The sequence below is a fragment of the Pinus tabuliformis genome, chromosome 1_2, assembly GCF_031772625.1.
Source record: "Pinus tabuliformis cultivar Carrire ecotype Pingquan chromosome 1_2, CPIR1, whole genome shotgun sequence".
In the NCBI taxonomy this organism is placed as follows: Eukaryota; Viridiplantae; Streptophyta; class Pinopsida; order Pinales; family Pinaceae; genus Pinus; species Pinus tabuliformis.
This window is the reverse complement of record NC_142298.1, coordinates 518,084,688-518,107,026: the sequence shown is the minus strand read 5'-3', so window position 1 is coordinate 518,107,026 and position 22,339 is coordinate 518,084,688. Positions and strand designations below refer to the sequence as shown.

The following is a 22,339-nucleotide window of genomic DNA, read 5'->3' as shown; positions in this document are numbered from 1 at the left end:
CAAGGCATTGTTTGAACACTTACTTGAGCCATTGAGAAAATTGTGGAATATCAGTATGGACGTGCTAGAGGAAGCCATGGATATTGGACAGATGACTGCTGAGGAGGCTGCGCGGGACATAATAGTAGGAGAAGCCCCAGAAAGCGTTGGGATAGTCGCAGAAATCCCTAAATCGCTGCGCACACCGAGACCCAAGAAAGATAAGCAGCCTATGGTATCGGTGCGTGTGTCCCCCAGGAATCCGTTAAGGACGAGGCTCACCATGGAAGAAAAGGGGAAGGCGATCAATTTGGAAGTCGATGAGGAGGAAGAATACTTTGAAGAAATCCTGGTAGAGGAGGAGGACAAAGAAATGGAGGAAGAAACCCAAGGTGCGGACCCTTTGACCAGGCTGCCCGCATATGTTCCTCCGCGGAAGGGGAAAGCAAGGGTGCCCAAGGACCTAGATGAGAGCAAGAGCTCTTTGCAGACTTCGTTGCTCCCCGATGACATCATTTTTTACAGAGCGCACTTGGGACAGGTGTCAGTTCTAAAATTTGAAGACTGGGATCTCGCGGACCACGAGAAATTCCCACATTTGGCAACTGCGCAGCTAATGCGCTAGAAGAAAAACACACCGATGGGAGTCATAGAGTTGGAACCGCACAAGTGGTTGCGAGGAGTAGAGAAAGCAGGATTGTTAAACCTGCTCTGGGTGTCGCATTACCATCGCACCCCAGTGACTATTTTTGTCATCAGGCAACTGCTCTGCCTGGTGCATGATGGGTGTTTATGGCTGGAGGAGCCCATCCCCATCACGAATCATCTAATTCACAGAATTACCTGGCTCCCTTGCAAAGGGGAGGATCCAGCGAACATATTCGAGGGTAAAAGTGATGATTTGGCCATCGCGGAGGCCATGAAGAAGAAGTTCAAGCTGGAGAAGAAAAATATAGGGCATGCGATCTCCAATATCAATAACGCTGCGGTCAAAGTCGCGACGCAGATATTAGCCGGGAAAGTTATGTGGAAGTACCACGCGGATGAGGTGCCCGCACCAGTGGTTGCACTTGCCACGCAGTGCACAGAGGGGGTCTAGTTTAACTGGGTAGATTACTTGTGCAAAGAGTTCCTGGAAAACTGTTGTGAGGCACAGGAGTAGGGGAATACTTTCCACTATGCATGGCTCCTGCTATCCATAGTGCTCGTGGCTTGGGAATTTCCTGAGGATAGCCAGTTCCCACCGATTGCGCAGGATCTTCTGGAGGCAGCGAAGTACGCTTCGCTGTGGGCAACTAAAGATGCACAGAGGATCAGAGACAACAAAATATTATGGGTGTTCATGGAGATGAACATCAGAATGGGGATTAACTGCAAGCCGTGGTTATCGCCCACTATCTATAATAGTCTACAGAGCTTCACAGAGTTCAAGGAAAACTTTCATCACATGTACATCAGGGCGAGGAAGGACCCCATGAAGGCATGGAAGGAGCTACCTTATCTGGCAATGGACGATGTCATATTTTTCATGCTTGAGTCGTGGTCGCGCAAAGTGGCGTGCTCCCACCAGCTCCGCGATGGAAGCAGAGAAGTCCGCTGCATAGAGGAAGAAGGAGGAGGCAAAACTAAGGATGGCGCAGTTGGCAGCTAAGAAGGAGCGCGAGGGAGAAAAGTCGCCTTCGCCTGAATAGGAGACAGATCCCAATGAAGGTGTTGCAGATCCACAGACAACGCCCACACAACTAAAGCGACAGCGCCCGAGAGAGCAGGTGGGGCCGTGGAAGAAGTCAAAGGCCTCAAAGACTTCTTTCGACCCGATCACCCTCACTGAGGGGGATCTCCATGAAATTGGGGAGACGGTGCACGACGTCACCACAAAGGCCCTCCAGCAGTTTGCGAAGGAAAACTAGATAGTTTTGGGGGCCCTCTGGGCACAGATACAAGAGTTGCAGGTGCGCACTCCTCAAGCTGGTATTCTGTAGACCAGCCTCGCAGTAGGCATGGCCACGACTGAGGAAATGCTGCGCACCTGCATGACCAACACTATAGTGCTGCTAGAGGGAGCAGTGGTTACAGAAAACGAGGCCGACAGGCCTATGGTCAGTGCGCTGAAGGGAGTTGGAATAAACATGGTTGTGCTCCCTCAGGAGACGCTCTATGTTCTACAGGATGGAGTGACTACAAAACTATGAGCGAGGGAGGGTTGCACGCTCCAGGTCATGAGCGAGCAACGAATCAATATGGAACAGTTGAGCTTGCAACACGATGAGGTAGTGGTGTAGAACTGACAGATTGTGCAGGTGGTCGAGGACGCTTGCCAGATGGTCCCGGAGTTGGCCATCCTAGTAGAAGACCCAGTGGAGGTGCGCATCTGGAAACTCACAGCAGGGGTGCGCGAGGCGAAGGAAGAGATGGCCAAGGTTCAGTTGGAGCTGAACCTTCAGATAGTCGAGCTCCAATTGAAGGCACAACCTTCAACTCCGCCAGAGGTGAAGGAACAGTGCACCAGCACCATTACAACAGGAATAACAGAGATCAACAGTGTAGTGAAAGACTGCACCTGGCTATTTGAGGAGTCGTTCGAGGTTCTCACTACTCAACAGGAGGACCCTAACATACAGCACTTAGAAACAAAGGTGTGTGAGCTACAATAGAAGTACGACGAAGTCAAAGGGACTGCGCACATGGTGGCCCTTACATAGAGGCTCGCGCGGATGCAGCATGCAAAAGCACTCAAGGAACAGGTAGACGCTGCCCGACATAAAGAAGTCGTTTTGAAGGCATGTGTACAACCATGGATTGATGAGGCATTCGTCATTACCGCCTTGATTGAAGCAAATCTTGCGCAAATGCAGGGAATGCAGGAATAGGTTCAGGGAAGCAATTCAACTACAACAGTTTCTAAACAACGCATCCAAGAAGTGCAGCAGGCAGCTGCTCAGTGCATTGCCGACCTTGCAGCAGTCCAAGCAGAGTTGGGAGGTCTGTGCGCAAAGATCTTCACACCGATAGAGTGACTCGAGGGTGAGTCACGATGTTTGTGTTGGGGGCCTGTTGGGCACGGGATCCCCCAAGGAAAGTTTTGGGGCTTAAAGCCCAGATTTTGGCTAAAAATTGTAAATCCGATGTAAAGACTTCGCATTTTGTGGGCGCGAAGCTGTAAATGAGTCATAGGGTTGTCCGCCCTCAATTTTGTAATGTAATGTCGGCTTTAGAGATCTACCCATGGTCCGCGGACCATGGGATTGTATAAATAGAGCGAGGCTCTAAGTAGTTGAGGCATCATCTAATTGAAGTAGTGATCATGGAATAGAAGCATAGCAGAAGATCTAAGTGTAGAGTCAAGTCTTTGGGTTGTAGAGTAGGAGAAGGCTCTGCAGCTGAGTGCGTAGAGGCCTAGTAGTTCGCAGCTGAGTGCGTGGACCCCTGCAGCTGAGTGCGCAGGGCGAGTCGAGTTTGTAACTGTTGAAGCATTAATAAAGAGAAGTTTTACATCAATTCTGTGTATTTATTTCATGTTTTCTGTATCGAATATATTGGGTATAAATTGCATTTTTGTTGTCTATATGGTGCGCGAACATATATAACTGTGTAGATTAAGTGAATGTGAGTTAAAGTATCTAGTTACGCGAAGTTGACTAACATTTATAAGAGGATAATTAAGATACATGGTGTAACTTGGGGAAATAATGCAGATCACTGCCATAGCAGCGCGAAATCACCTCAGCCCCCTGGTTAGGGCTGCGTGAAGGACAATTATAGTAGATTGCGAAGGTATCGCAGGTTAGAATAGTGCGTGAAGTAACCTACGCGAAGGTAGGCACAGTTGGACTAAATCGACCCCTCAGACATCTCAAGGGTGCGGAAACTTGGTTCCAGCATCCCCCCATACTGCTTCGGGTGAGACTTTAGTCCACACACCGTGGGCTGATGTCGAAAGGGCCAGTAGTGTAGGGATTTGTTTGGCTAATTAACTCCGAACCTGGGTCAGGCCCCATCAAGCCAACACTTGGGCCATCTTGCAATGATGCACCCAAGCCAACTTGCCTCCACCATTCTATCCACCAAAGTCTTGGTTGCTTACTACACCTAGGTACCAAGATTGCCCTCATGTCCAATCGCCAAGCCGACATCTTGTCAAACATCTAACTCTTTGTGAAACCTGCAACTCCTATTTCAAGTTTTCCTCGAAAGCTTGCATGAATCTCATGAGGGTCTAAGTGTTGCTTGGCACAAAAATACCCATTGGTGAAGAGCACCCAAATTGTCTCATGTCAAGTACACAACCCAAATTGTCTTAAACTTGTGTTGATAAGTTTTGATACCAATTGTCATGGACCTGTAGTTTGTCCAAAGCTTTTTTTTGCAACTTGGCGCACCTAATTCATTTTGGAACCTATGGTCATGCACCACTACACTACCTTCGACACAACAACTTGGCCAAATCGTGCCTATTACAATTAGATTATGTCTTTTTGTTCACGGTATGCCCATAAATTTGCCTTAAACTATAAATGCTAGACAATGCACTAAGTCCTACTCAACTTAGTGTTATCCAACGTAAACCAAAAACACTTTCAACTAGCCTCAAACATTCACAACAATATTTATAGTTATTCAAACATACAATTAGATAATTACAAGCATATTCATGGAACAAGCACATCCAAACACACAAAGCATCCACACAATACATAATATATGGGGATGTACAACACTCAAGTGAAGTGCCTGACACTTGTTGTCATATATGTATGAATGTTATAATGATATAAATAGGGAAGCTCAATAATTGCCTAAATCTCAATTATAATAGTAAAAAGATCATAAGCCCCAAGGGTTAGCTCAATTGGTCGAGTGCCTGTTGTTAAGTACCTCACCGATTGGGAGGTCACAGGGTTAATTCTCTTCGACACCTTTGGGGTTAGACCTTGTTAGTCTGGCCCACGGACTTTAAAAGATTCTCTTCAAGGTTGATTTGCCTAGATTTTCCATGGATGTAGCGGCCACCCATGAACCACCTCTAAAAAAAATAGTACAAAGATCATAAGGTAACTGCCTTCCACAAGACTACCCAAAACACTTCACATCCAACCCCTATAACATCCACATGCCTACCTCTTGTAATCTCTATCCATAACTTAGTAACTTAGTCGACTTAGCAACTTTTGGTGTGAAAACCCCTTGAAAGAGAATAACAAACCTTTTCCTTGACTTCTAGTTCCCTCTATGCTTTGGATGTCTTAGCTTGTCTAGGCATTTCCATACTTAAACATGCGTTTCCCACCATTTGGAAAGCTTGTGGCATATGATCTGGACTTACGTTAACTCATTTGTTATGAGCATTAGTCAACTTAGTTATGCCAAGCCCATGTCATTTCCCGATCATCATGCTCAAGCATCTCATTTAATGACTCATTCTTGCTTCACTCCTAAATCATCCCACTATTTGCACACCAATTCCAACATATCCTCAATACCATCATCCAAAAACAAAGGGGACGAGTCCCCTTTTGCTCCACACATGCAAATCATGTGTCTAAGGTGTCTCCATGAGTACATGCCCAAGGAATGAGTACTCTTAGCAAGTGTGCCCCATGTTTGTGTCTATGGCAACTTGTACTCTAAGGCATATCGATTGCCCAACTTAAGCCCATGTGTGAAATACTCACTTAACCAATTCATGTAAGTCTTGGCACATTAACTTCTCAAGTCTCTAGCCAAGCCCACTCAACTTCCTTGGTGCATACAACTTGACTCCATTCGTAGTGTGTCTTACCTGTCCAAGGGCGCCCAAATTTTATCCATGATGCACCCCGACTAATTGCAAGAGCACCTAAGTAATTCATAATTTGTTTATAAAACATCCCGTCTATTCATAAGTGGGGCTAAGTATTCACAACTTGTCCACACCATCTTACTAATAGATCAAGACGTAGGCCAACACTTCCATCTATTTAAAGTAACCCCAAAATGTGTCTTAGCTAACCACAAATATGTCCAAGCTTATCCATAATGCGCCTGGCCAATGGCTACCCAAAACATATATCTATCCATCCTTTGCATGTATTGGATGAAGACTGCTCAATTCCTCACTGGGAAATAATCTTACACTTGTTTTGTTTTTTTTGGAGACCATGGAAAAATATTGAATCGATATAAGTTTGCACTTCGATTTTTAAGGAAATGCACCCGAGCTTGTTTTGCTTTATGGAGACTACGAAAATATATTGAATCGATATAAGTTTATAGTTTGATTTTAAGGAAACTAATGGGATTTTTTTTCTCCATCATCATATCCATTGGACAACATGTGAGAATAAGGGATGAATAAATTAATATCATTTAATTTTGTTGGTGCTTTTTATTTTGTCATTTTATTTGTCCCACGGTAATCATATTGTTTGTTCAAATAAGGCATGGATTACTTTAACGATTGTTCGGTCAAAATTGGAGTTCAATGTCTATAATTGTCTCCAACAAGCGTAGTCATATATTGATATATGAGTATTTAACAATATTTAACTCAAGGTGGGCTGTCAATACAACAGTGACATGTGTTGAATAACATAAACAAAGGACAACGATATCAACTACTTGTTAAATTTAATTATAATTATTATATCATTCTAACTAGCAAATATATCCCGCATCCTTATTAGGATTCAACCCATTTATATTATGCGATACTCCATTAACCTTCAAGATAAAGTAGATGTGTATATGTAATATAAGTATGTAAATAATTTTAAATATTAGTTTAATTAAAAAATAGAAAAAAAATAAAAATGATAAGTTAAAAGTGATATTGTTGATAAGTGGAAATATTTTATTGTTGGTTCAATTAATAATAAAAAGTTAAAAGTAATAAAAATAATAAAAATCAATTTGTTATATTTGGATTTTGTTAATAGGCTTTGTTACAATACCATGGATCAATATCATGGATTATCAATAGGGCATGCCCAAAAACCATAATTTATTGGATAGCCAAAATATTTTATAACAATATGACATGATTTTTAATCATGGATATTTACCCCATTTTACTGTGGATATTATTAACTTGTAATTTAATTAGGCTTTGTTATAATACCATGGGCCAATACCACGGCTTACCAATACCACATACCTCAAAAAATATAACTTATTTCACAATCAAAATATTTTAGAACAATATGAAAATATTGGATATTCACCCTCACTTTACCATGGATATTATTAACTTGTAAAAGATTTTGTTACAGTACCAGGGGCCAATACCATGGCTTATCAATACCACATGCTCAAAAAACATAACTTATCTCACTATCAAAATATTTTATAACAATATGACAGGATTCTTAATCATGGATATTCACCCCCACTTTGTCATTGATATTATGAACTTGTGAATATGCTTCATTATAATAGCATGGGCTAATACCATGACTTATCAATACCACATGCCAAAAAATCATGACTTATTTCACAATCAAAATATTTTTCAACAATATGACAAGAACCATGGATATTCACCCACTCTACCATGGATATTATTAACTTGTGAATAGGCTTTATTACAATACCATGGGCCAATACCATAGCTTATCAAGATCACATGCCCAAAAACCATAACTTATTTAAGTAGAAATATTTTATTTTAATTTAATTTTATAACATTTTCTTTTATTTAAGCTAAAAGGAAAATTTTTATAATTACTTTTGAGATATATCTAAATCCTAAGAGCTGGAAGCCAATAGATCAAGGCTAGCGGTTTTACTAAGAAGGGGACAAGAACTGGTCAACGAGGGGTCCATTGAGACCCCTACCTTTAAACAAATAGTCATGCAGAAGCAGAAGTAGACAGCGCAGGAAGGAGTCAGAATTTTAGGATATGACAGGCTCAAGCAGAACAACGAGAAAAATAAGGAGAAAAAACAAGTAGAGGTCAGAGAGCCCAGCAGCAACCCACAAGTCAAAGGAAAAGGAAATGAGGGTTTGGAGAACAGTGGAAAAAATGGCACTACAAGACAAAAACTTACAGTCAATAATGAAAACCAGTTAAAGGAAAAGGGGGAACATAAGGAAGGCTCCCAGGGAAAGAAGAAACGGAATGTGAAACCAGCTCGAACCTCAGCAGCAACCCAACAGCAAGTGGATCCTGCAAACCTAAAAAAGCAGATACCCTTAGAGTTGTCATAATAGATCCGGAGATTCAAGCATATCGAGAGCACATGGCAGAGCATGCAGTCATTTGCAAGTTTATGGGCTTGTGGCCAACTAAAAGAGCATTATGTCAATGGATACGACAGCAATGGAAACCCAAGGGCGATGTGAAACTACACTTAGGAGCAAAAGGCTTCTTCACTGTAGTTTTCACCAACCTAGAAGACAAGGACAAAATTTTTGATGGAGGCCCGTATTTCTTAGCTTCAGCTGGTCTCTACATGCGACCATGGAAACCAAATTTTGTTCCAGAAAAAGAAACCTTCACTCAGGTACCAGTATGGATCCGCTTGTTTTCTCTTCCCATAGACTATTGGGGTCTATCAGCTCTGAAACAAATTGGGGATCAGCTGGGCACTTTTATCAAAGCCTCAGAAGCGACCATACAAAGAAAATACACCTCGTGTGCAAGAATCTGCGTGGAAATGGATGTATCAGGTGCTCTACATGAGGGTTTATGGCTAGAGTACAGGGATGAGGATTACTTCCAAGCAATAGACTATGAACATATTCCTTTTCGCTGTCGAAGATGTCATGAGCATGGACATCTAATGAGGGAATTCCCTTTGAATAAACAAGAAGAAATTACTAAAACAGAGCAAGAAAACAGAGGCAGAGATAACTTTGTAAAACCAAAGATAAGACAAAGAGCCAATCGAAGAAGAACAAACAGAATAGAAATAGAATGAGGTCACCACAGTAACACTTTTGAAATCTCAGAGTTAGATACAGACTCAGAGGATTTGAATAAAGTTCTAACTTCAAATGAAGGGCTAACAGAAAAAGCCGGGCAAACTATAAAAGAAGCAGAAGAAGCCATTATTAGCACAAAAGTCCAAATGAAGGGACAAATAGAAGAGCCAGAGGAGGATGTAGACATGCTTACCAACGATGGAGGAAGCGATGACTTAGAGTTGGAGGAGGTTCTAGCACAGGAAGGGATGAACCTACCAGTCATGGCCGAGAACTAGAAAGCTCGAGGCATAGAAAATGTACCGGAAGAAGAGATCATGAAGGTCAATGATCTATTTATAGCAAGGCAGAAAGCGGAGTTAGAAAGGAAAAGTAGAAAGTTAGGTATAGAAAAAGGAGCTAGGAACCACCCAAAGAGTCTTCTCTGCAACTCAACAAGCTCAAAGCAAAGGAAGAAGAGAGGCCGAAGAACAAGCGGTGAAGTTCTGCAGGAGCTAGGGATAATAATGATAAACTTAGGGAAGATGAAGGCTCTAAATGCCTTCCCATCTTACCAATAATTCTTCTACTTAATCATGAAAATCATTTCATGGAATGCAAGAGGGCTAAACAGCCAAGCAAAGCAGAGAATTTTGAAAAGAAAATTTCAGAAAGAAAAACCGGATATCATATTCATTCAGGAAACTAAATGCAGCAATACTAGCATGGCTAACATCAGTAAGAAGCTCAGCAATCACATAGATTATATGGAAGTAGAGAGTCAGGGACGAGAAGGAGGTTTAGTCACTATGTGGGACTCGAGGATGATTCAAGTCCTCTCAGCAGAAGCAACTAGAGCATTCATAGCCGTGAAATCCCAACCCACAGGTAACTCTGAATCCTTCTTATGCACAAATGTTTATGGACCACAGAAGATAGAGGGTAAAATGACCTTTTTGATTTCTCTGTTAAGTTTGATTTCTAGGCATCCATATTCCAAATGCATTATGGGGGGTGACTTTAACATGATAACTACCCTTCTGGAGAAGAAAGGGGGAATAAGTAAACCCAGTAAGGATGCATAATTATTTACAAATTTCATTGACAATGCTAAACTGGTGGATATCCCACCAAAGAGTGGCACTTTTACATGGAATAACAGACGAGGTGGCGATAGGCTGATTGCCTCTCGTCTGGATAGATTCCTCATCTCTGAGAGCATCATTATGGATGGTATTCTTGTAGATTCAGACATCCTTCCAAGTGGAGGATCTGACCATTGGCCAATATCTTTAATAACAACTATCCACGACACTCCAAGGAATAAACCTTTCAGATTCGAAAAATTTTGGTTGGAACACCCCAACTTCCTCAATCTAGTGGAGAAATGGTGGTCTGAACCTATGATTGGAAGGGGATCCAAAATGTTTATTCTTCAGAAGAAATTAAAGTACACTAAAGCCAAAATAAAAGAATGGAATATTACGGAGTTTGGAGATATTTTTAAGGAGAAAACCTTAATAGAAGATAAACTGGAACAGATACACAAAGCTTGGGCTTCAGGGCACAATAGCGAGGAGTCTGTAGAGCAGGAAAAAGCTCTGACTCATCAGTGGCATACACGCTGTCAGCAGGAAGAAACTCTCTGGAAGCAGAAATCCAGAATACGGTGGCTAAAAGAGGGTGAGCAGAACACCAAATTTTTTCACAGATCTACTCTAGATTACAGGAGTGCGAATAAAATACTAGAACTCAAGGATGAGAATGGGGAAACTTTAAAAAATCACCAAGACATAGCGGCTTTACTCACTAGGCATTTCAGCATTATTGCCCAGGAACCGCAAGCAAACAGAGAGGATGCTATAAAGGAGCTCATTACGGCCATTCCCAAAACTATTACCAATGATCAGAACTCAGCCCTCAGTAGAGAAATCACCCTAGAGGAAGTGGAAGAAGCAGTCAGAAGCATGCCAAGTGATAAGGCCCCTGGACCGGATGGTTTCACCATTAATTTTTACAAAGCTTGCTGGAACCTAGTGAAACATGAAGTTTGGGAAGTTGTAGAGGACTCTAGGTGATCTGGATCCATCCTCAAATCTCTTAACTCCACCTTCATAGCGCTTATCCCAAAGATGGAAGAAGCAAACACTCCTGAGAAGTTTAGACCAATTGCTCTGTGTAATGTCATTTATAAAATCATATCGAAAGTTATAGCTAATAGACTGAAGCCAATTCTTCCTGGCCTCATATCAGAAGAGCAATCATGGTATGTCGAAGGGAGACAGATCTTAGATAATATTCTTCTAGCTCAAGAAATGATTCACACTCTTCAAACTAGAAAATTAGCAGGGATGTTAATGCAGCTTGATTTATCGAAAACCTATGATAAAGTTAGCTAGAAATATCTAGAAGCCATTCTAAAAGCCTTCAGTTTTTGCAAGCAATGGATCAATTGGATTCTAGCCCTTATTAAATCCTCCAGGTTCTCGATCCTTGTCAATGGATCCCCCTGTGAACCCTTTTCACCCACTCGTGGAATCAGACAAGGAGACCCCCTCTCCCCCTTCCTGTTCGTAATCCTCATGGAAGGACTCAGTAGACTCATAGCCAAAGCGAAAAGAGAAGGGAAGATCAAGGGACTTTAGCCTCTCCAATCCATTCCAGCTACCACACACCAACAATTTGTGGATGATACTATGTTACATGGAACCCCCACGGTGAAAGAGGCTCTGGCGTTTAAGAAAATCCTTGATCTATTCAGCAAGGCATCGGGAATGGAAATTAATTTTTCCAAGTCCACGATTTTTTTCTTTCACACCCATCCAGCTATTCAGAAGCATCTCTCTAATTTACTTGGTTTCAGAAAAGGATGTCTACCATCAAGATATTTAGGAGCACCTCTAACACTCAAACCCTGGCAAAAAGTGCACTGGGAGAAAATCTTGGCTAACCTGGAGAAAAGGTGTAAGCACTGGACGCACAGGGCACTTAATTTTGCTGGGAGATTAGTCCTCACCAAGGCAGTTCTGCAGGCTATCCCGCAGTACTTACTCTCCATGTTGTCATCCCCCAAGGGCATCCTTCAACAAATTAGAACAATCCAAAGATCCTTTTTATGGAACGGAAATGGGGAAAAGAAAAAATGGGCGCTTGTGGCATGGCACAAACTCTGCAAACCGAAAATTTTGGGAGGCCTAAATCTGGTGGATCCTTCAATCATCAACATGACTTGTGGAGCAAAACTCTGGTGGAGATGGATAAAAGAGCCCCATCTTCCCTGGGCAAGACATTGGAAAGAGAAATATACCCCATAATGCAACAATCAAGATCTTATTAGACTTCAGGAGGTTCCTGAGGGTTCCCCCATATGGAATCTTGCTAGGAAAAATCGCAACTTGGTGCAGGAAAACAGTTTTTGGGAAATTTGAAATGGGCATTCAGCTCTTTTTTGGGAAGATGCTTGGCAGAAACTCCCAAAACTAGAAAAGCCAGAGCTCGCTCTTCTCAAGCAGAAATGCCAACACGAAGGCCGACACAAAGTCCAACATTACTGGAACCAGAACAACAGGGATCCTAACTGGAGAGAATGGATAAACTTCAACTTTGACAATAGCAATGGGGAAAACGACATCACAAAGCATCTAATTGATCAAATACTCAAAAGGAAGATAAGGAATACAGAAGAAAAGGACCAGCTTAGATGGGGAATGAAAGGCAGCGGAAACTTCTCACTCAAGGAAGCTAGGGAACTGATAGAAAATGCAGAGCAGAGGGAGGTAACTCAGAGTCATAAAGTGTGGGACAACCTGTTTTGGCCAAAAATCGAAATGTTCCTCTGGCTTTTAATGAGGAAAAAAACCTTGACATGGGAAAATCTACGCAATAAAGGTTTTCATGGGCCTTCCAGATGCCCAATGTGCCTGGTAGAGGAAGAAACAATAAACCATTTATTTAATTCCTGTGACTGGGCATGTCATTTATGGAATTGGGCGGAGGGTATTTTGCTAAATTCTAACAGAAATAGGGAGTCCATCCAAGATACCATACAAAATTGGCAAAAAAATTACTCAAAGAATCCCAGAGTCAACAACATTTGGAAAGTTATGCCAGGTTTCTTAACATGGACCATATGGAAGGAGCGTAACAGGAGAATTTTCCAAGATGAATACAGAAACACAGAGCATTCCATAGATACTATTATGATAAATATCAGATAGTTAATTCAAGTGAAAGTCAAAGCGGAAACTAATGAGAAGCCTTCGTCTAGTGACTTACGCATTTTAAAACACTTCCAGCTGGACATCAACCAGAGCATGCCCACATCGAGATGCCAACAGAACCCAAATTCTGAGTCCAACAGTTGGAAATATCCGCTAGTTGGTTGGCTGAAGTTGAATTTTGATGGCGTGTCCAGAGGTAACCCTAGGATGGCGGGTATAGGAGGCATCATAAGAAACCATGAAGGAGACATTCTTCATATTTACTGCAAAGCTCTGGGAGAAGGGACGAACAATGAAATGGAGTTTGCAGCCTTAGAACAGGGTCTACGGATTCTAAAAGACATGCAGAATTGTATAGCGGTGGTGGAAGGCGACTCAACCCTGGTAATTTCTATGGCAAAGAAAATCTATGGCGAAACCAAAGCGAGCAAAGGAACGCAGCATTGGAGATTAGCAAAGGTGACGGAAAACATAGCCGAGTTAATCAGCGGTATGAGAGGGTTAGTCTTCCAGGCGGTGAGACGCAAGGCGAATGCGATAGCGGACCACCTAGCAAATCATGGCATCGACAACCAAAATAGGGAATGGGACAGTTGTTGGCAGCATGTGAACTGTCCAGACCTGAAGGAGAAATGCATCCAGCTGGCCAAACAAGACATGGATAATGCCAACCGGGCTTAACCGGAAGGCGCTCGGCTTCCGCGCTTTTCTATGATGGGGCACGCTGGAGTGGCTACGGATATTAAAAGTTGGCAGAGGGCAGAAGGACAGGTAATTCCGGTGCGTTTATGGCAACAGAAGGGGAATAAAGGAAACAAATCTAAAATGATGTGCCGCAACGATCACCGCCGCCACCACAGCAAGTTGGCGGACACTTGGCACTTTCTGATTAGAGAGAGAAGAGACAACATTTATGTCAAGGTTTTGATACATCACACGGAAAACACAGCTCTATGCAGTAACAATTATGTTAGTACATCCACGTCGTTTCGGGAGGATCGGATAGTCATGGGTAATATCCTCCAGAACAATTATTTAACAGCGAGTAGAGGCAAAGGCACCATCAGCATTTTTCAGTGCATCGTTCTGGTTCATTTACTTTCGGCTCTCTGTGCCTGTTCTCACGTCGCAAGCGTTAAGCTAAGTATGGAAGGTGACGGCTGTCGCAGCATCACTGCAAACATGGAGCTCAAGACAGCGAGGGAAATGTACGAGACCAGAACCGCGTCGAAGAACAAACGCAAATTGTCTGACCTGGAGGCTTCTGTGAAGGAAGAAGAGCGAAAGCGGTCTGAGGAAGATATAGCGCAGGAGGTTGATTGGCTTCAGGATCCTGGTACAGTAACCAAACATGCCACACAGTTTGTGCGTACTCAGGTGGAAAGCTGGCGAGTAAAAACCCTGCTGGCGCGTGCTCTGGAATCTAGGGAAGATAGTAAGAAGCTGCCTCAAAGTGACCAGTTCATCCCTGAGGCCCAGATGAAAAGTTTATATGGCATTTATGAAGCTCTGGACTTCAAAATCACTGCGGTGCATGAGGTAGTAGATTCTCTGTCCAAGAAGATGACGGTGCTTATTAAGCTCCTCAGGCAGACGCTCAGTCCAGAAGCTCGGCAGACTGGCGGACCGCAGCAAGAGAATCAGGCGGAATGTCGCAGCTATCAATCCCTGCAAGCGAGAGCGGACAGCCATGTTCTGGAACAGGCCTTGGACACAGCGAGCAGGTTCGGGAAGCCCCCTCAGTAATTCTGTGTTGATGTTAATTCTCATCCGTCGTGACCGGTTGTTCATCTGTCTTGACCGGTTTTTTGGTCTCCCTAAGATCTGGGGTTTTGTCATTTCTATAGTTTCTGCTTGTTGAAGGGCTGCGGTCTTCAGCTCAACCTCTCTTATTCTCAGGCGAAGTTAGATAGAAGGATTAGCTACCCTGCGTGGTGTGCAGTTAATAGTTTTTGGTTAAATTGTATGGAAATTATGGTTTCTGGCTTGTTATCTTCAGGCCTCGATCTGCTATGGCAGATTTTTTGTACTATATTTTTACCTTTTTAATATAATCTTCTGACTTACACAAAAAAAAATATCTAATTCCTATATCCTCACGACTACTAAAAATACTCCCATAGAAAATAAATTAAGGTTTTAATAAAATTGAAAATGAGAATACTTTCATATTTAAAGATGTGGAATTTATATAATATAAACAATACTAGTAAGAACCAACATAGATCCATCTTAAGTAAGGATCCAAGTGATGAAAACAAGCAAAGTGAAGGGGAGAAGGGTGGGGGAGACACAGAGGGAGATAGTGAAAAAGTTGGAGAGCAGAGAGAGAGAGAGAGGGAGGAAAGAACAAAGGAGAGATGGAGAGAGAGTGAGGGAGAGAGGAGAAGAGAGAGAGAGAGAGAGAGAGAGAGAGAGAGAGAGAGAGAGAGAGAGATGTGGGGAGAGACAAAGGGAGGTGGGAGAGAAAGGGGAGAGAGGACTCAAGAGAGAGAAGGAGATAGAGATGGAGTTGCAAGGGGAGAGAGAGGGAAGGAAGAAGAAAGACATAGAGGGAGAAAGGTGGAGAGAGAGAGGGTGTGACAAGGGAGCAATGGAGAGAGAGTGAGGGAGAGAGGAGAGTGGGAGGGAAGAGAGAGAGAGAAGGAGAGAAGGGGAAGAGAGAGAGAGGCAGAGAGGAAGAGGGGGCGAGGAAGGGGGAGAGAGAGATAGACATGGAAAGAGAGTGTGTATGTTTGGGGGTGAGATAGAGAGAGCGAATAAGAAAGAGATGCATAGATACACACATATATATTATATAGTTTTATATAACCAACCTAGATCCATCTTAACCCTAGATCTATCAAGTGCCAAGAAGGATCAAATCTCTTGAGGTGCAAACCTTTCCTCAAATTTTACACTCAAAAAATAGGCTTGCACCTCAAGAGATTGAATCCCTCTCGGTGCTTAATAGATCCGGGGTTAAGATGGATCTAGGATGATGCTTAGTAAGTATGATAGTATATCAATACTATATCAATAAGTGTTACATTAATTTCAACAATAAATGTTTATAGAGTCACCCGAGTAAAACACTAACATTATCGCTTAACAGTAACTAATGTAAGAGGCCAATAAAAATCAACAACAACCAAGTTACCTTTTCCATAATCCTTAACTCCATCTTTATGAATATATGATTAAAAGCACATGGAAAGAGTCCTTATAGGAATGGTGATTACCAAGCCACTCATTAGCAATTCTAATACGACTATTGATTAATTGTCTTCAATATGCATGCAACCATTCAACCAACTTTCTTCCATCAAAATTGTGAATGTTTTTCTATATTCATCATTTTCTTTTATTCTAGTAGTCTTGTCACAATGCCATTAACTTCCATATGTCCTATCCATATGTATAATGGTATAACATTTTGTTGAAGCATTTTTTATGTATTGCCACCTCAACTCCCTATCAAAAGGAATATGCCAACAAACCTCGACCATATATTCTTAAAATAAAGGGGGCAAGTCAATTTCAAATTCAAGGACTTTTGTCTTGACCTTAGAGAAAATTCCTACCTCTTGCATTCATGTGTTCAAAATGATGTTGGCACTTGCAAAAAAGATGTAGTTTTCTCCTAAATATCTTTGTTTGTATTTTCTTCAAGGCCACCTACTATTCTTCCTCTACAAATGCACTTAAATTATTTAAATCCATGTATTTAAAATTTTTCCATTTTCCTAGCCCAAGGGGTATTTCAATTGGTGATCGCCGTGATATGGAGTATTATGTAAACCATGAGATTCAAGGTTCAAATCTCCCATGGGTCCAATAAAAAATGTGTTCCATTTTCTTAAAGTTACATAATTTCTTCCTAGCCACCCCATCTGCATCAAATAACTAATTTAACTCATCATATAATTGTCATGCTTCATCTAGCTTGATTTGGTTTTATAATGGATCATTAAGGTTGTGAGATAATTACATAACTTCACCACTCGTTTTTACAACTCCTCCGTGTCCTTAGCTTTCTCCTTAAGAATCCTTGGACAATCCTAAAGTAAAATATAAATTATCTTACTCATATTAGGTGCAACTTTAATAAATTTCTTTCTTCTCCCAACTTTTGCAATCAAAGGATCAATCAAATCCATGAGCTTCTTTATGGAATTGACACTTCTTCTTTCTTTATCACCAACTTAGTTACCACAAATTCAATTTCTCAATAGAAATTTAAGGGTAATTCATCGTCAACAATGTCTTCTAAGCATGAAGTTCCTTTCTTCATAGCAAGCCATAGTTTTCCAATCGATGCTCTTGCTTTAGGTGGTTTCTTTCTCCACAATCACATATCATTAAGATGCAATCTAAGCTCATTATTATCCACTTGTATTTGTTGGCTGCTCTAATTGTTTATTATTTAAACAGTTGAGTACCACATTAAATTGTCAACCCGGGAAAGTCCTTTTATCTCAAAGGTGACCCCGTACTGTATGCACTCAATTCTAAAAGCATTAAAGGATGTAGTATAAACAATCTATTCTCTGTCAAACCCTTACTCTGTGTTACAGCAATTATAATATATTGCAGGAATGGAATGAAACAGATGACTAATTAAAGGTAACAAATCTGCAAAAAGAAATGATGGTTGTCTTGTAACAGAGGATCAGGACCCTATCCTCAGAGTAAGAACATTCAGTACCTGCTCCTATTATCCAGTTGCCAATACACTCTGTAAATCCTAATCACCGATGAGACACTCTTTTACAACATCAATTGATTAAGAAAACAGAATAGCAGCAAAGGTAAAATATCAGAAGCAATGCTCATGGACTAGAGGTACACATAAATCACACACACACACTTAACAGAAAAAGGAATGGGTGAATCTTGTGATGAAGGTAGGCCCCGTCCTTCTCACAAGATTTCCCAGGACACAGATGCTAAGTTAAAATACTCAGAACAATGCTTTATTCATCTGCCAATATGCCGAATTACAATAGAGATTCAATCTTGTTCCTTCACTACAATTTCCTCTGTTACAACCCGTTCCGTTCTAATGTAGATGTCTCCCCTTTATAGGGGATACATCTATTACAATAGATTGTCATTTTTCATTTCAGTTTGACGCTTTTGTACAAAAATAGTAAATCAATTCCTGTTATAGCATGCTGTTACAAAGTGTGTAACTGTGTATTCCTTCATTGGTCGGATCCCTTTTCTGTCTCAACCGTATCCTTGAAATTCACGTGTTGTCCTTTGCTGTTTCACCATTGCTACAGATTTGGTAAACCTCAACTGTTTCCTCGAAGTTCTCATGCTGTTTCTGCTGTTTCAGCATTTGCGACTAAGGTCTTGCCGGGTTAGACGGTTGTTGATCCTGTTGTTCCAGAGACTGCAAAATACGGTTTTACCAGGTTTAGAAAATCGTTGTTTTTGCTGTTTCTACTGTTTCAGCAACTGGTTTTTCCAACTTTAGACAGTTGTTGTTTCTGCTGTTTCGGAAACTGCAAAATATAATTCTGTAGACTTTGAACAATTTTAACAATTACTCAGCAACTTAGTCAACTTCAAAGATTAATTATAAAGATAACATGATTATGTGTTGAATGATTAAACATATAGCAATGAGGAGAGTTACTTCATACCTTTGGACTAATTAGGACAAATGCTAGCAAAGGCTTTCAATTATGGGTTGAAGAGGGTAATATAATGGCAAAATATACGGTAAAAAATAGACAATATGGGAACCTAACATCCCCCCCAATTGAAAATGTTGCATGTCCTCATGCAACGTCTACTCTAAATCGGAATCAAAATACTGGGCTGAACAGTATAAATTGCTTATATAGTAAGTGTAGAAGGTGCTGTCAACCATGTCTCTGAACCCTTGGACATTCTGAAGTCTCTTCCATGCTGCCAACTCTTCCTTTTTAGTCAGTGTAAATTGAGCCTTGTATTGTTCTCCAGGAAGCCATAAGAGAGGGAAATGAAAATGGTAACCAATCCACCGTTCAACACATTGTCTCATGCATTTTACATAATCAGGTATCCGTGAGATTGCCGCCTGAAGATTGAGGGGATTGTAGGGATGATATTCCCGTCTTTCTTTGGGACAGTGTTCCCAGAATAATTCATTTGCTTTTATGGCCAGAGGTCCTTTAGTTTTGACATAATGTTGGCAGTCTTCCAAGACTGCTGCTTGCAGATTCCTAATATGATCGGTCATCCCTGGTTCTCGTAGATTCCGTTGATGTTCCATAAGGAAGATGGCTGCATTCTGCGGTTCCGGACGAATCCAGAGAAGACAGTTCTCCTCATTGTGTTTTGCAGACATAAAAGCATTCTGCCAAGTTGGTTGGCCAAAAAGGGAATAAAAGTTCTTATTTGAATATCACCACAAATGGGAAGTAAATTAATCTTTCTATCTTCAGGCATAGCCTCATTGTGAAGATAGAGTTCACAGAGCAAGTTTTGGTCGTTATTTGGTGCTTCTGTGAAAGTTTGAATAAATTTCTCTGGTGTAGCAACCTGGTGGGGTCTTCCATCTCTGATTACCTTTATTTGTAAGAACGCTAAGCGTTCTCTCAAGAATACTGCATAATTAAAAGAAGGTTTCCTTGTAGCAAGTACCCTCTGGACCAAGTCAAAGATATAGGACAACCTAGCTTTTAATTTCCTATTCTCTTTGTGTTGAGCTCGAGACTATTCGAGGGCTTCCCAATTTTTGTATGCATAGCTGAACCAGGTTGACTTTTGTTGCTGAAATGCCCTCCCTTGTGAGAGCTCATATTTTGTCTTCCATGTATCCTTTAGTTCTTGAAAACTAGAGGTCTCAGTGTAAGTAGTGCTGACACAGGGAGGTTCAGTCTGTGTATAGGCATCTGTAAAAGATTTCTGCTCTGTGATAGTTTGGGTAGGCCGGGGTGGTTCTGTGTCTTCTTCTGCAATTCTTGAAGAGCCTGCTGGTTCTTGTGTAACAATAGGTTGTTCTATTTTGATTACAACAGGAGAAGTCTGTGGGCTGGCTCCAGTCATTGGAACTTCAACTATCTTGTATCCCGCTTGAGTGTAAAGCTCACCACACTCACTGCACATATATTCATTGTATTGACTCTTTTCGGTTGCAGATGCTACCCGTGCTAGGATGTGCAGATTGAATTCGTTTTGATAGGATTCTTTAACCATTATTATCTCCTGCTGATAATTCTTAATTTGAGATTTTAAAAACTCAATTTCTTCCTGCAGGGAGGCTAAGGTAGCCGGGGCTTGTGTAGCTGCAGATTCCAGTGGAGGAAGGGATCGTTGTTCGGCATCAGTTTGATCATTTGCATCCGCAACAGGTGGTTCTTGTGTATCACCTGGTGTAACAACCATATGCAGGTCATTGTCTTTTTGTTTCCCAACAGGTGGTTCCTATGCAACACGTGTTGGGTCAGTGGCTGGTTCTTGTGTAACAGCCACATGCCCAATATCATCTTGGGTGTCTACTTTAGATGTTTCGGCAACTATTTCTTGTGTAACAACTGCCTCTTTTAAAGAAAATAATGTCACAGAATTGTCAACGCTTTGCATTTCAGCACCAGAGGGTGAGGCAGGTGAATACTCAGAGCTAGTTGGAATACGGGATCTTAGCATGATGGGTGGGGAACTGGGAATAATGGGGATAATGGGTTCAGTTGCTGTAGATGACCTTGTTCGTCGCCTTAGTAAGGAAGCAGGCAAATCAATAATTTTTCTCTTACGGCCGCTTTTCGTTAGAATAGGGGAACTATCAGGAATAGCGACTTCCTTAACTGAAGCCCTGGTTCTTCTTCTTTTTGGTGGGGTTAGAGCTTTCTGCTGCTCTTTCCTTTTGCGAAAGACGATGGGGGTATTATCATCGGAGTCATCAGTGGAAATGTCAACTATGGGAGTGGATGGTTCAACTTCATTGGCGGATGGGGTCCTCTGCAGATTTTCAATGCTTACTTGGGGTGTTTCTGCTGCTAATTGCTGATTTTCAGCAGCTTGCTGGGAATTTTCTTCATTTTGCTGAGGATTTTCCTCAGCTTGCTGGGGAGGGTTATTGAGGAGAGGTGGGTGGTTCAGGGCAAAGCCTCTATTTATTAGGAGTTGGACTAAACGATGGTGTTTGAGGGAAAGGAGCTGATGCTTTGCATTCACAGTATAACGTGACATATTTTTTAGGCAACCCAATAGATAATAGGGCATGTTTATTAAATGACCATGCCTCAAATGATTTAGTAAAATGAAGTCGTGTTGGTAGATTACCTGATAACGACCTTCGCAAGTGAAATACTGCTTAACGAATTCCGCAACCTTTGACCATGGTGGGGGCAGTGACAGAAGTGTGACCCCTCTGCCTTTGGTTTCCACATGCTCGCCTGGTAGCAGAAAGTCTTGCTGTGCATTAAGAATAAGATGTTTCCTACTGAACCAGCGAGTACCATTGGTTGGTAATCCAGAAACTTGCGCTATGTCTTCTTGTGTCACTAGAATTTGCACCCCTTGGACAATGGAGAATCCTTCCCTTAAGTTGCATGCAAATTCCAGAACCTGTTGTGTATTAAAATCCGACAGTCTTCTGAAATACTCTACCCATCCTGCTTGAAGAAAGATTTGGTAAGTCTCTGGGTAAAGTTCCAGTAGTGCTGTTGAGCCAGGTTCATGTGTATTCAGATTTCCCCCCATAGTTGCTAGTTCAGACAAAATACACAGTGCAGAGCCGAGTAGTCGAAGTCGAGACAGAGCAAACCGTTACAAATGAGGTTATGACACGATAAGGTACAGTTGAGGTGACTTAGATACTACCGGGAGAACTAGGGATGGCGGTGATTGACGTGTTATGTCATAATTACGATGTTTTGGTAATCCCCCAAAGCTACGACTGAATGATCTGATTGGTAGTACGATGGTTTGGGCAATCATATCACATCTCCACATTAACTATAATTTAATATTCACACTTAAACATGCGTACCTTTATATTTACCTTTAGTTGCCATGCCAAAAAGTATTATCTTGTCTTCACTGGATCAATAATGATTAAAAAGGGTCTAAAAGTATGAAGATATAGGCAGTTTTCATTATTTACGGGAAGTAGTAGTGAAGAAATGTAATTATCAGGGCGCATGGCTGGTTCCTTTAATGAAGAATGATATATTCCATCAGAATAATGGTTCATTTTCGGGAAAAAAAATGGGGGAAATTGGTACTCTTTAGTAAAAATGAAAAAGATTGGTGTTAAGCACTGGAATGTGGTGTTTCAGTA

At 41.5% G+C, this 22,339-nt stretch overlaps 1 protein-coding gene across 1 annotated transcript; it reads left to right on the top strand.

Moving 5' to 3' along the window:
• The first annotated feature begins 13,287 nt into the window (after positions 1-13,287).
• LOC149206608 (uncharacterized) lies at positions 13,288-13,761 on the top strand. Its single transcript, XM_089397751.1, has one exon. It carries the CDS (start codon positions 13,288-13,290, stop codon positions 13,759-13,761), a length of 474 nt encoding a protein of 157 aa, XP_089253877.1.
• Positions 13,762-22,339: the final 8,578 nt, after the last annotated feature.